Source organism: Euwallacea similis, chromosome 14 (genome assembly GCF_039881205.1).
Source record: "Euwallacea similis isolate ESF13 chromosome 14, ESF131.1, whole genome shotgun sequence".
Classification (NCBI taxonomy): domain Eukaryota; kingdom Metazoa; phylum Arthropoda; class Insecta; order Coleoptera; family Curculionidae; genus Euwallacea; species Euwallacea similis.
The window spans coordinates 1,559,919-1,574,499 of record NC_089622.1 but is presented as its reverse complement, the minus strand read 5'-3'; the positions used below and the strand labels follow the sequence as shown (position 1 = coordinate 1,574,499).

Here is a 14,581-nt window from a genome sequence, read left to right as displayed (position 1 = left end):
AAGATTAACTTAATGCAGATAATTATCTCCTTAAAATCCAACCCTGAGAGCTCCAGGCATCAATCCAACCCTGTTTTAAACGAAACAGTTTGTTCTTTGAGCAATATAACGATTCGCCTCTAGAAACAGTTGTTATGGGCTGATAACATTTTGTTTGACAGTGACGGAGTCACAACACTTCCACCGCTAAATCAATTAAAACTATAATTAACTTTGCTATTTACACCTTTATCGATGGGAGACACAGAAATTAAAGAACAAAAAGAAGAACCCAAAAAAATAGTTCATACATATCCACTAATAAGAGTAAGTAATAATAGTTTCAGTATCGATCCGATGCCAACTTTCCTGCATAGCCCGATTTTCAGCACTCGGATATGCCAGAGGAAACCAAAGCTGAAACGATGGAACTGGTTGTTACGGCTTGTGAAAAATTTTCCTCTAACAACGAGGTAAAAATAAACTGCAAAATTTCTTTAAAATTCACCAGAGGTTTTGCGTAATTTTAGGCAGCAGCTAGAATGATAAAAGATGAAATGGATAAAAAGCTGGGATCTCCCTTTCACGTTGTAGTGGGCGAAGACTTCGGTTTTGAGATTTCCTACGAGTGCACAAACTTACTATACATGTACTTTGGAGGAAATTTGGCTATAGTTATATGGAAATGTTAAATAATCAATTTATAACTTAAACCGGTCTATGTGCCTTATTATAATAACAGTAAAAAATAAAACGCCAATAAAACTATTAACAATAATTATTTTAATTTAGTACATTTAACTCCTACAACTAATATGTAAAAATTAAAAATAAAAGTCAGTCGCTTAAAATCTATAGCTATTGTATAAACACTTCGTAATAAACTCAGTATAAACGTTGTTTTACTATTAATGTTATGTTAAAAAAAAACAAAATATGTAAGCGGTTAAGATTTAGATCCTAGGGTACTTTATAGGGAGATAAAAAAATGAAAAACTATTTTGTATTAATTATTACTATTATTGTCGACGAGATCGGAAGTGTGAATAAATGGCATTAAGAATGTTTAAAGAGATGATAATACCCAGGAAAATGGTTATTATTAATATTAAAGCTATAAAAACAAGTGAAATATCAAGAATCAATCAGACAGTATAGCGTCTGCCAGATGAACATACAATCTCAAAACGCAATATAGAGAGAAAGACAAAATCAAACCTTTCTATTTATGCAAATATTTCAGATATTTTCGTTATTAAGGCTATCTACCAAACACTGGACTTCACCATTTGCGGTAGATAGCTTTGATGAAGTAAAATAAACTTCGAAATGTTGGTAATTTTTACGTAAATGTGAAAATTTGATTTTGTCTTTCATACCGCTTTTTGGAATTAAGAAACATCGTTGCAAACCTATAAGTTGGAATAAAAATTATCATTGTTAAGTCAGTCACAATTCAACACACGTTAGTGTATTTATTGTCTTTGTAGTTTTTAGTGTATGTAAGTTTTCAATCCAGTAGTATAATAAAAGTTTAACTTTCTCTGTAGTTAAACTCTAGAACGTGACAGATGAACAATACAATAGATGTAGGTCCACTTTTCAATCTCCTGGCAGTTTTGCCGACAAGACATTTTATGTGGAAATGGAGAAAATTCCTAATGCTCCTGCATTGATTTCGGCGTTTCTATGACAATTATCTTGTTGGCAAAGTAGCAGGCAAAAACCGGGTCTGAGAATATAACGATCTAATATTGCTCAGGGTGAATAGATCAATGCCCTGGCAACTTTAATAAGATCGGGTTAAAGTTGTCAGTAACTTGATTTAATGGCTCTTAGAGAGGCACTATAAATAAAGTGGATTAAAACAGTGGTAGCTGAGTCATTAAAACACTTATCAATATTTAAAAAAAAAACTCAATCAGTAACAATAACAAACACACTGACAATCATTATTTTCTCGATGAATTTCTACGCTACAAACTACAAATTCACGAGTTCGACGAGTATTTCGTCACGATTTCCTTCGTTAATTTGGCCAGGTGGAAAGCAATATCCCTGATGCTAATAAAATGGACATCAACTGCTTTACTGTCGTTTTTGATTTTTGCCAGCTGTAAATTTGAACATTCTGGATGCAGTCTATTGACAATTTCCAACATCGATTTGATTTTATCGCCTTCTGATTCCTGCGAAAATTAAGTAAAACACAATTATATCATTCGTCAAAATAAACAGTAGTGGAAATGAGAATTTTATTAAATTTATAGTAGAGATACAAGCAAACAGTGATGGATAATTGGAAGACTACCGACTAGGCTTCAATTGTCGAACACAGTGTTATTCAACAATTGAATCTAGAAAAAATACTCCATATTTCCTGAAAATCGTAAAAGTAGGAAGTAACGTGAAGGTAACATTGCTAGCTTTGATAGAATTAGCCTAAATGAAAAGTAAATATATTAGAGAATTAAAAAATCAGCTAAAACAGAGATTAATTATAAATCTGGAGATGCACTCTTCTTATACTCAACGATTCAATTGAAAAATACATACTTTTGACAATGTCCCTGCTAACTTCATTATCGCCATTTTAACTTTTTCTCCGCTGCTCACGCACTCCTCTTTTTCAGGTTCCTGAATGCATTTACATAACTGCTGAATGGTCCGCGTAATTTGTTCTGTGCATTGTAAAACATTTTCCCTTTCGCGTGGTGATGAGTACACCCCCGGTGAAGTGTTTCTGACGTTTTCGTTTTGCTTCATCTGAAATAGGTCTGTGTTTAAATAGTCGAAGATGTATGACATTGGATACATACTTGTGATTTAATTGCATGCCAATTTGATGTTTTACTAAGACCCTCCCGTGTCTCGTACATACTGGTTGGCCTCTGATTAATAGGCCGTCTGAGTCTCAGACCGTGTTCGATGTTACTTTTACCGTTCGAGATTCCGTGTGATGGTTCCAGGACTTGGTTCTACAAATATGGATTTTCCATGGAATGTGGAGATTTTTCAAGTTGCAAAATGGAAGTAATGTAAGTAAAAAAAAATGTTTAGTAATCTTTTTAAATGACAAATCCGGTCCAAAAACTTAATATTTAAAAAGACCCCATTAACATATAATCTCACCTCTCCTATGTACTCCAGCGAATCAAATCCGCTGTCTCCGTTCATAAATGGTTTTTGTGTCATACGACTCTTCAACTCAAAATTCTCAGTTTGCAAATCCTTGACGCATTGCCTCAATTTAGTCACCTCCGAACGCAGGTCCGTAATAGTATTGTCTGAATTCCTCAACTGTTTCGTCAGCTGTTCCAGCATTTGATTGGTCTTGTTGATGCTATCAGTGGATATGCTCGTGATACTGTCTACATTGTTTGTGGATGTTACCTAAGACATGTATGAATTGATAATAACTATAACAAACTGATTGACCAGCCCTACTTCCTCGTCTTTACATAAAGGTACTGCGTAATCTTCATCTTCAGCGACGGAGTCATATAATGGGTCGTCGCTGTCTTCGATTTCTGATTGTTGTCTTAACTGAATCATACTTGCTGCAACAAATGTATAATTCTATAAGTCAATTACGAGACTAAACAAATTCATTTAATAAAAACACACCTAGACTTTCGAACTACTTTGAAAACAATAAGATTTACAACGTGAACTGTAATGCAAACTAAAATGTTGTGTCTGCAAGATCTGTTTCAGAGGCCCCAGGCTAAATTTGTACTACTTAAAAGTTAAACCCACTGGGTTGGCAACCTTTTATTTAGCCCTACTTTTATTGTTGTCATAATTTAAAATCATAGATACTAAACTCTAGGAAAAGCCACATTAGACGAATGGAATTAGTCTGCATTACTCAAACTTTTAGTCATCACCCCAACTCTTCTTACCTTTATCTGCACTTTGCCGTCGTTGTGTATCGACCAGAATATCGTAAACCAGGCTTTTGAGCTCCGGAGTTGAGAACCTCGCCAACTTTTGCCGACCTTGATTCCTCGTTGTAGATAAAGTGTTGTCCGACGGCAAAAATGGCACATCATTTAAATCCGTGGTATCCGCGCAACTCAACCAAACTGAAACGAAAACAATTATTATTGACCAAAATTATTACAGTCCTAAACACGACAATAAAATCAATTTAATGGAACATGAATCAGCCTTAACGAATCATTACTTTACTGCATGATACACACCGCTAATTCTTTTAAATGCTTTCATCTAGCTGCGCTTGGATTTTTGCAAGAAAACACCTTAAACCGGTTGACGGTCCGATGAATTCTAAGTAAATACTAAACAATACGTAAACATTATGCATTTTAAATACTTACGGCAGATTCCCTGAGATATGACAGACCGGAAACAAAATGCGTTAAACAGAGATGGACGTAGTAAATTTTATTACCTCGGTACTAATAACCCGCCCCCACAACTACAGATATTTCACTAATAACTTACTAATGACCGCCGGTAATAAAATGCGAATTTAGAACTAGTCCTTAAATATTTGTCCACTTACTGCTTTCAGTTTCCCTTCGGTCTACCTCATCGTATACGTCCATTACCAGTTCTTCAAACACACTATTTTGAAGCTAATAATGGAAAAAAAAGTGAATTTTATTTGTTTCTTGATGTATACCAAGTTCTACCTTTTGTAGTTTGGCGAGAGAGGCCGGATTCGATTTAAAGCCTGCAGAGGGCATAAGGAAATGGACCCCTGTGGAATGATCAGGTTTGCGGAGAGACAGGTAGTAACTAAACATATCTGTTACTTCGTACAGACTCTCAATTAATCGACTCATCATGTCTTTGTTATTGGCTTGCCTAGAAATTCAGAGAAAATGTAGTATTTAAACGAACACATAAGTAAGTATAATGTAAATTTAAGTTTTTTGTATTTTTTTAATTGTATCAGAACTGAATTTGTATCTCATTCTGGGAGAAGTATTCTATACCAAATTATATGTATATGCCAAATCAGGCAAAAATGTTCAAAAAAGTATATCACACCAACTATCTATTGTGCACCTGCTCATCCTAAACATCTTCAAGTACATTACGTGGTCATTATTACCACAGCATAAAATCGTACGTTAAATCGATCCCTGGGACAAACTTAATCAAAGAATAATCATGACTTATGATTATGATAATTCCACTGTTTAAAATTAGGCAACTTCATCATTTAATAATATTCACCTTGCATAATCTAAAGGTGTTCTTCCTTGGTTATCTGGACAGGTAGGATCTCCACCATACACCAAGAGCAATTCAACCTGTAACCTTTGATCAGATTTTACTGCAACATGCAGAGGTGTTGAACCCTTTTCCTGAAGCACAAACTTATTTATTGCCAAAAGACCTATATGAAGAGGTAAATACACACATCATGAAAATAATTTGAATCTGCTCCTAGAGCCAATAACCGAAACGAAGTCTCCAAATTTGGAGTTCTAACACTAGCGTGCAGTTGTTTGCCTAGTTCATTTTCAACACTGAGTAATCCATCTTCGTAATTTTCCCGAAAAGCATAGATACATTGTTGGTGTTTGGCTTTTATATACTCTTGTTTAGCACTAAAGAAAGAATATAATAGTTATACCATACAGTGTAGTGTAGTTAAAATAAACCACTTTATTCTACTTAGTTAAAATTAATTTAAAACAAAGGCAGAATTTATTAACAGTCATTATTTATTAAGATTTATTGCAATACTATCTAGGAAAGGAATTAGAAAAATGACACTAATGTGATACTGGGTTAAAAAAATGGAACCACTGTGTGATGGTTACTATAAAGTTCTATGGATACAGAGCTGTTTATTCAAATTTCCACTATTTTTGTAAATTTTCAATGTTACAGCAAAATTAAAAAATACCACATATTAAAAGATGGCCTGTTTTAATTGTTATTACACATTATATAGTACATGACAGACTAAAACAATCCTTATGATACATATTTTACAAGGTAGTTACCTACCTGATAGGATCTTTTGGACTAGGTTTCTTTTTTAATAACTTCGACCCATTTTCAAGCAAAGCATGTTCCCAAATATTATTGGCCCCATTATTGTTCAAAGTGCACACCATCTAAAATAAAATTTGATAGAGGTTAATGAGATTTTAGATTATGTGAGCCATTGGGTTTGGTTTATTAGAATGCTCCTTGGTTTACTCCTGGTTTAATACTCACATTAAGCTGATTAGAATTCCATGTACTCTTGAGTAGTGATTTTACTTGGCTGATGTGCCGCCCTAAACTCCGATGAATACTGCAACATTCCGTACATAATAATATGCCTTTATTAACTGACGCCCATGTAGCATCTAATAAAAAATAGAAATCAAATGGGAGCTTGAAGACAAAATCACTAGTCTCCCCCTTTTACCTGGAGCACCACAATCACCACATACTTCAACATTTTGTCGGGATTTCGTCCGGGACATCTTACAATAACGTTGAAGGAAAAAACAATAAGAATCAACAAAATCTCAGGAAAATTTAGAAAAACACAAATTATAACTTAACCATTTTTTATTATTTTTTTATCATCACCAATTCAAATGTCAAAGTCATGACTCAATACCAAACCGAAGGACTCATTTGTCGAATGGGCGTCATATTGGCGCGTTATGCCTTTCTCTTTTTGTCTTATATCAAAAAAGTCATCATAACATACTCGCTCGACTTAAAAATCAAGGCTTCTCGATAGTTGTCCGGATTACACTAAATTACTAAACCTAACCTAATAATATCTGGAGTTCTTTGCGGTTTATTAGACTTTTTTTAGTTTATCATATAGTTTATAGTAATTAATTTAATCTAAATCATGAATAATATTGAATTACCTCAAGATAAGGAACCAGAGAAAATATCGGCCGATGAAGTGAGCTTGCTAGTCATCGTTTTGGACACAAATCCCGCTCAGAAATTGCTTAGAGAGAGGCCAAATCAGCTCACAAATATTGTAGATTCCGTAATTGCTTTCGCAAATTCCCATTTAATGCAGAAAGCTCAAAATAAGCTCGCCGTTATGGTCTGCCATTCAAAGACTAGGTAAAATATATTTTTTTTGTTGAAATAAACTGCTCACAAAAATAGTCAAAACTGCCCACTTTTCAAAACGCATATTTTAGAAATGTCTTTGCCAATTTCCATGAACAAAAAAGCTTCTGAAACTCTATTTTTTCTAGAAATAGTTATTATATAATTACAATTATTCTTCAGGATAGGGCTTTATGCCACCACAATATAAGTTATGCAGTGTTTAATCAACAAATTTATGCTTACTTACCTCTGAATTGTTACTGAATTTGCTCTTGTTTGAAAACCAGAATTTTCTAGCCAGTTTGTTTACCCTGCTCCAAGAAAAACTTTGGATGTTAGACAAGTAGATGGTCAATATGAGATCTTTTTACAAGTTGAGAAAACTGCAAAACAAAATATTGCTCAACTATTGGCATCGGAGAATTCGGCTGCTGTTGCTACTGAATCATTATTAGCAGGTGCGATTGCCATGGCTTTATGTTACATTGCACGAATACAAAGGACTAAACCAAGTGGAGTAAAGGTGCAAGCATGCTTTGTATTTTCACATATTTCATTATTAATGAAATCGTCTTCTAGTTGAATGCAAGGGTATTAGTAGTATCTGGAAGTGGAGATTCTGCCTCTCAATATATGAACTACATGAATGTATTTTTTACTGCACAAAAACAGAATGTACTGCTGGATGTTTGTGCACTTGATCAGCATTTAAGTCTATTGCAGCAGGGCTGTGATATTACTGGTGGACTTTACTTGAAAGTGCCTCAAGTGTCTGCACTATTACAATTTTTATTGGTAGGTTTTTTTACATCACTCTAAACTGTATATTACAAAAAATGTGTGATTTGTTAGTGGGTGTTCTTGCCAGAACCTCCAATTAGGGAAAAATTGGTTCTTCCACCACCAGTCAAAGTAGATTACAGAGCCGCCTGCTTTTGCCATAGGGAACTTATTGATATTGGATATGTTTGTTCAGTATGCCTTTCCAGTAAGTTTAATTAATCATTTTTAAACTTGAGAAAATTAATTTGTTGTATTATTTTTTAGTATTCTGCAAGTTCAGTCCTATTTGCACTACATGCCAGTAAGTAATTTAAAGACATTTTTATTTCATGTGCTTTATTTCAGTAAGGTTACAGAATTTCCTTTGATTGTTTTTTTAGTACTGTATTCAAAATTCCCGGTCCACTTGCTGTGAAGCCAAAAAAAAAGAAAATGAAGCTTTAGGTGATATTTTACTAAGAGGAAAAATGCCTTTGTTTGTTATTTTATTATTTAGTACGTAGCTTTGAACCCTTTACATTAAACTATGGTTTTTTAAATTATTTTTACAACATACATACATCTGGGTGCTTTGATTAACTTACCTTCTTTCTGACATCAGTTAATATCGACGCTGCGCGTCTTGATGTTAGCTATAATCTCAATAATAATGAAATGTATTCAATATGCTTTTGCTTTTTACAGACTAATAAAACTAATTAAGCATCTTGCAAAGACATGTCTGTCTCACTATAAGTGCCGTTTTTAGCAGTAAGACTTTTTGGCCTAATTCCTTTTCATATATTATATTAGAAGGCCAGGTACAGATGTACAGACTCCAAAACACAAGTTAAGGTACGGGTGTGCTCGGGACAAATCTACTTCAAACTGAATCTAACGACTATGTCTAGCCGGCAATATTCTCTGACATATGCCTCCTGTGACAAACTATCATCCGACACACAAGGTGATCTTCCTATTAAAAGTGGGCTGCTGCTGGTGTAAATAGTTTGCCGGACTTTGAGGTTAATAAGCAGACTACCCACACCTTCTCCATTGGAGGACGTACATTCTATAATCATTTATAGATTTGTATACTTTGATATCGACTGCGACACTAGTACATGTACAAGATCGGTCTGGCAAAAACACCGAATACAAACCACATCAAGGGAAAGTTTGATATATCCAAAGTGAATCTATGTCCCAATACAAAGACAGATTCAATCTAACGTAAGAAAATAAAACTAAGTACCATTCAATCGTTCCGGTATTATTTCTTTATGTTACAATATTTATATTTGCAAACTACAAGTTGAATATGAATTTTTAAGTTTTTATCTAACTTTATCACTGGTGTGCAAAACTTTTGCTACTATCAGTCCCAAGGCTGTTACTGCGGCCAAACTCAGGCCTGCTTTCCACCAAACTGTAGGGTCATTAGTCAGAACTCCGAATTCTCTGAAGTTTCTGTAAAATGTAAATTATATGTTTTTTTGTAATGTTTGTTACTTTCGATTATTTAATTGCTAAAAAACTCGCTCGATGATAGGAAACTTTGCAAAAGCTGCAATATTTTAAATTATTTTAGAATCATGCGACGAATTGAAAATAGAAAAAAAATTACAAATCAAATTTAGCCAACAAAATAAAACTCAACTAATGATTTTGAAACATCAATGAGCGTAGTATAAAATTCCACACATGCGGTAATTATCATGTAAGTCATGCTGACACATACAACTCCGAATCTCAACTCTTTCCAGGAACTTTTTATTAGTCTGTAGTTAATATATGAAACATTGTTAATGATGAGGGACTGCCAAGCATCTACTCTCGATGTTAAAGGTTTTAAAACAGTCACAAACAAAAAGGGCGACAATGGCAATCGTAATAAATTAAAATCAAAAACCTGCAAAATTCGTATAACCACTCGGTAGGTTGTGGGCGCACTAACAACATATGAACCATGCGCCGTAAAGGACTGGAAAATAAAATTACGTTGTCAAAAACTCTCCCGACTTCAAAACAAAACAAGAAAATAAAGTGAAATTATTCGCAATTATATACGACAAACCTTGTTTTATAGAATAGAATCCAGGCTGCTTGAAACCGACTAAAATGATTTGAATGTAAAGAAATCTGTTTTAGGAAATAAATACTTACGGAAAGGCGGCCATTGTTGCCAATTTAATAAAAACATCCTTCCTAAAGTGGCCTCTAACGCTGAACCTTTGAGGTGGCAGGATTTTGTATTTTTGGCAAAAAGTAGCTGGTTGCAACAGGTACTCCTGCCTCACCTCCTCTAAATCATCCTTACAAGCTAATATTAAAACTGGAATTTTGCTATCGGCGAAGTATTTCTAAAAATGGTTTTCATAGAAAAAGAACAGCTATGGAGCAGCTTTATAATGTACTATGTAAATACGGGCGATATACTCAAAACTTTTAGGATTGTTGATGTCATATACCAAACAGGCCACGTCGCATTGAACCTCATGAGGTAATAAAGGATCAGACACATTTTTTACGTTGATATCTCGTAAGACCATAATTTTCTCTTGACCGTAAACCTGGACTGTGCTAACTAAACAATTTGGAGTTCCAGATTTGTCTGACTCTATGGTTTTTGACTAAAAAAATTCATCAAGAAACAAATATATAAATACATAAATTGTTCCTCAACCTACATCAACCACATTCCTAAGAAAACTTCTACAAAACGTCGATTTTCCAGAATTTGACGGACCAATTACGTGGCATTGGTACACATTTCTACTGGATTGCTTCTTTGCTAGATCTAATTTCTTTTCTCTAGTCACTAAAACATTTGTTTTTCAATCTAAATCCGGTATTGTTAAGGAAAATGTACCAATGATGGCGGAAAGCTGACTTTCGTTTTCGTAAACGTTATATCCTAAGTAAGCCAAGTATTCAAATGTTCTGGGCAGGTCGATCAGAGTCATGAGGGCCCATTGACACATGTAACCCTGATATGTTATCCATCCTAAAAAAATATAATGTGTTAGAAAGAGTTCAAAATAACCAAATATTTTGTATTTAGCTAGCAACACAAATAATGAAAGAGTAGTTCAGATTAGAATCCTACTCTTAAATCAGGCTTATTCATGTATAATACAATAAGTGTAACAATAACAATTTAAAATGCAAGGTCAAAAATACTTGTAGGAAATAAAACCAACCTCTGTCATTTGTCTGCACCACTGAACTAACATCTGGAGGCCAAGCTGGTGTGGGACAAGTGGCAAAAAGCTCTTCATATTCAGTCGGCGACAACGCTTTATCCCTATCTTTGTCAAATCTTTCGAAGACATGTGTTAAGAACTGTTGCCCTCGGTATGAAAGTTCCGTCGTGCTACCCGAAGGAACTTTGATACTATAAAGAATAGAATTTTCTTAAATGTACCCATAAATATTTTTATTGTTAATCCTACCTAGGATATAAATATTCTTTGGAAATATTCAAATTATCGTTATATCCAAATTTCCTAAGTACCGTCCAGGTCGTCTCGTTCCTACCCCGCTGTATAAACAGGCTGTGCAAGTATAGGAATCCTTTTAATGTTACACTATTTTGGCACACTCCATCATCTAAATTTTTCCTCAGAACTGCTTTTACGTCGTCCAGTACTTGCGGTTGCAGAGGTGCGTTAAAACAACGCGATTGGAAGTTGTTTAGTTCTACATCGTTCAGTAAACCATCACAGTCAATGTCGCAGATTTTGAATATTCTTATTAAAGCTTTTTTACAGGGCTCAGTTAACTAAAAAGTATGTTGATGGTTTTTGTATCTTGATTTGGGAAAAAAATCTTACATCTGCTTTTTCAACTGAATATATTGGGGATGTGGGATGCAGAACAGCCTTTTGGGCATAATAAAACATTTCTGAGATGTTTCTTAAAGTTTTAGCTGAACATTCAATGCATGTTTCAATTTCCGAAAAATCCTCCATTATTTCATAAATTCCCTAAAAGCCACAACTTTTAAAATTTCCAAAAACACTTTCCGTCAAAGGTCCACTTACATCAATAGTTGAATATTCAACAACATCAATTTTATTGCCTACAAGCACTACAGGGCACTGAGAATCTGGATGATTTTGTCGGATTAGAGGCATCCAATAAGAAGATATTCTGGAAGAAATTTAACAAAAAATAACAGGAAATCAATTCCAATTCCACCTTTTTACCTTTCAATTGATTCTTCGTCATCCACAGCATAAACAATACAGACCACACTGGCCCTTCTTATTTGTTCATTTAGTTCGGCCTCATTTTGCTCTGAAGTTGAATAGTCAACAATATTTGTAGGAACTTGCTCAGGAGTGACGTCGGCGGGTATTGTAATTTCTTCGGCTTTAGGTGGGACACTCTCTGGAAATTCCTCACTTACCAAAGAGAGTATAAGGGATGTTTTCCCCACACCCTTGTCACCAAGTAATAAGATTCTTACTGTGCGTTTTAACTGTGATTTGATAACCATTTTGTTTCACCTAAAAGGAAAATATTTGATTATGATATATGAAGAGGGGATGGTTTGGTACTTTTTTTTAGCATTACTTATTAACAAAAAAAAAAATATATATATATATTATATATAGGATTACACTTCAGTTTCGACAATATGTCCAAGACAAATCTCTTAAATAGGAATCTTGTAAAATACCTACCAAAGGTGACATGGGAGAAAAGTTGTCCAATTTAGGCCATAATGGAATGGTCTAAATTGATCTCAAAAATTGGCACTAAAATTTCAAGTTAAAAATAATTAAAATTTAGAATTTGGATTTACAGCTAACTACCTAATAATTTTATCTACCTAACTCCCTAACTTAATTGAATTTTCATATCTGTATCTAAGTTGGGCCTACAGTCTGGTTGCCATTGACCACCAACACATTGAGTACCATAGCAGATACTAATGTCTGTTTTAGATTTCCTTTGTAAGGCTACAATAGACCCCAGTTTCTGTTAATATTTTGTTGTGCCAGGTTGCAAAACTTAAATGTTTGCCATTGGCATCTTCAACTTGTCATTTGTATCTGTTCAGGTTCCTGGGTTGAACATTGACCTCAGCAGACACCAGTGTCTGTTAGTTGCTTTGTTAGGTGGCTCTTTGAGGGAATCCTCAATATTAGGTTTTGGCGCGAAATGGGTCAAATAAGTATCAAAAAATGCGTAACAAAAAAAATTTCTAGACAATTATAATATACATCCACAGTTCAAATTATTGAAAGTACTTGAAAGCTCCAGAATGTTTCTTCCCCCACATAGTTTTTAGAACTCAAAAAGATATGGCCTAGTCCCTCAGAGAGTTTTGTAACTGCCAAAAGGACTGCTTTCAAAACTGGAGAATCCAACTTTACTTCAAATCTGTTAGTACCAACGTCACAGAAATTTGGATGAGAAAATATAAATCTGCATGGGGAAAACATAGCATGATCTTGTTTTTACCATTGCCTTCGCTGTACATCTTCATTTAAGGACGAAGTGTAACTAGAGGGTGTAGTCCTATAGTCTTGGCAACTAAAGGTGGATATAACTGAGAGAGCAAATGAGGGGGCAGTTTAAACCTTCATATGGAGAGTAACCCCAAATGGTGCATGGGGACAAAGAATATACAAATAACAAAAATATTTGGACGCTAAGGGATGAACTAATTAAAATTTAGATAATTTACGTGCCTGCTTTGGGGTGTCCCAGAAATTTACATGGAATTAGTCGGCTTCGGTGGCATAACAATTGTGAACACACACAATACTGCAACGTTTGCCCTAAACACTACTAAATTCCACAGTTTTAATGGTACCTAATTAATTTTTTTCAGGGAAATTCACGATCACAGGAGGCAAAAATTTTCTTTTTTTCGCGACAACTTTGGACACTTGCGTCACTACACATGTGACAATTAACTTATTCGGTATAGTCATTAGTCGCCAGCAATGATCTCTCTTTTCTATACAATTCACGCGCTAGAAAAGGACGCATAGTGATGTTTCTCGATTGGTCAAATTAATGATTTAACATCATGGGAGGTGAACACGGTTTGCCAAATTGTGCATACTCTCTGCGAGCGAGGGCAACGCATGTTAATAGTCATGTATTGTACTAAAGACGCCAAGCCCGAGAGACCTCCTGCAAAGTGTTTTGTAAAATGTAAACTAACCAGATAAAAAATAGAGAGGGAAATATTACGATAATCTCACGGGTGTCGTTCACGTGGCCCTCCCGCGCTGTATTAATTACGGGAGATAATAAGCGTTAAAATTCTAAAAATAATGTAATTCCATTAATTAAAGCGGAATACCTTGCTCTAGGAAAATTAACATTTTTACTTAAAGTTATTATAAATAATGCGGGTAATCAATAATAAAGAAAGCATAGTTAACTTGTTTTGCCTTTGTAAATAATACATAAACTTACCTGTCATAATTTCAAATTTTAGGATAATTAATATAATATATCGTATGAGCTAAAAAAAAGTAATACTAATTAAATGATGCTTTATATGCACGTACAAGTATTTAACGAAAACAGTTTTCAAAGGTGAGAAATAAATTCTCGAGACCTGTCTTCATTACACACCTACAGGGAAGTGGTATAGATTATAGCAATATTGCATTTACCTTTAGACCATGACAAACAGTGACAACTAGTGATACGTGAAATTAACCTCACTTTTTCGGTTATTGACATTTCAAGGTCATCAAGAGTTGTGCATATAAAAAGCCAGGGCTACCTGGGTGATATAATAACT

General features: G+C 34.4%; 4 protein-coding genes across 9 annotated transcripts; 2 read left to right on the top strand and 2 right to left on the bottom strand.

The window, feature by feature from the left end:
• Positions 1-140: 140 nt before the first annotated feature.
• LOC136413562 (dynein axonemal light chain 4) lies at positions 141-770 on the top strand. 2 transcript variants are annotated; one of them, XM_066397188.1, is made up of 3 exons: positions 141-306; positions 369-452; positions 510-770. In XM_066397188.1, the coding sequence occupies exons 1-3, from the start codon at positions 235-237 to the stop codon at positions 669-671; spliced, it is 318 nt and encodes a 105-aa protein (XP_066253285.1). In that variant the 5' UTR covers positions 141-234; the 3' UTR covers positions 672-770. The 2 variants fall into 2 exon arrangements, with proteins under 2 accessions (XP_066253285.1, XP_066253284.1); XM_066397187.1 differs by having other exon boundaries at positions 357-452.
• Git (ARF GTPase-activating protein GIT1) lies at positions 740-6,563 on the bottom strand. The gene is made up of 13 exons (XM_066397149.1): positions 6,383-6,563; positions 6,187-6,320; positions 5,974-6,083; positions 5,378-5,567; positions 5,191-5,321; positions 4,641-4,815; positions 4,511-4,583; positions 3,885-4,067; positions 3,427-3,539; positions 3,112-3,372; positions 2,799-2,957; positions 2,536-2,745; positions 740-2,168 (listed from the first exon to the last, which is right to left on the bottom strand). The coding sequence occupies exons 1-13, from the start codon at positions 6,438-6,440 to the stop codon at positions 1,971-1,973; spliced, it is 1,995 nt and encodes a 664-aa protein (XP_066253246.1). The 5' UTR covers positions 6,441-6,563; the 3' UTR covers positions 740-1,970.
• A 192-nt stretch (positions 6,564-6,755) lies between these two features.
• Tfb4 (transcription factor B4) lies at positions 6,756-8,396 on the top strand. Its single transcript, XM_066396880.1, has 6 exons — positions 6,756-7,050; positions 7,339-7,564; positions 7,621-7,836; positions 7,894-8,029; positions 8,089-8,125; positions 8,205-8,396. Exons 1-6 carry the CDS (start codon positions 6,824-6,826, stop codon positions 8,266-8,268), a joined length of 906 nt encoding a protein of 301 aa, XP_066252977.1. The 5' UTR covers positions 6,756-6,823; the 3' UTR covers positions 8,269-8,396.
• A 664-nt stretch (positions 8,397-9,060) lies between these two features.
• Miro (mitochondrial Rho GTPase) lies at positions 9,061-14,477 on the bottom strand. Of its 5 annotated transcripts, none has more exons than XM_066396869.1 (13): positions 14,451-14,477; positions 12,015-12,317; positions 11,850-11,958; positions 11,640-11,792; positions 11,259-11,587; positions 11,007-11,200; positions 10,676-10,810; positions 10,494-10,624; positions 10,221-10,436; positions 9,970-10,166; positions 9,881-9,919; positions 9,716-9,787; positions 9,061-9,273 (listed from the first exon to the last, which is right to left on the bottom strand). In XM_066396869.1, exons 2-13 carry the CDS (start codon positions 12,305-12,307, stop codon positions 9,141-9,143), a joined length of 2,001 nt encoding a protein of 666 aa, XP_066252966.1. In that variant the 5' UTR covers positions 12,308-12,317; positions 14,451-14,477; the 3' UTR covers positions 9,061-9,140. The 5 variants fall into 5 exon arrangements, with proteins under 5 accessions (XP_066252966.1, XP_066252964.1, XP_066252965.1 ...); XM_066396867.1 differs by lacking the exon at positions 14,451-14,477 and adding an exon at positions 13,509-13,868; XM_066396868.1 differs by lacking the exon at positions 14,451-14,477 and adding an exon at positions 12,644-12,666.
• Between the last annotated feature and the right edge of the window lie 104 nt (positions 14,478-14,581).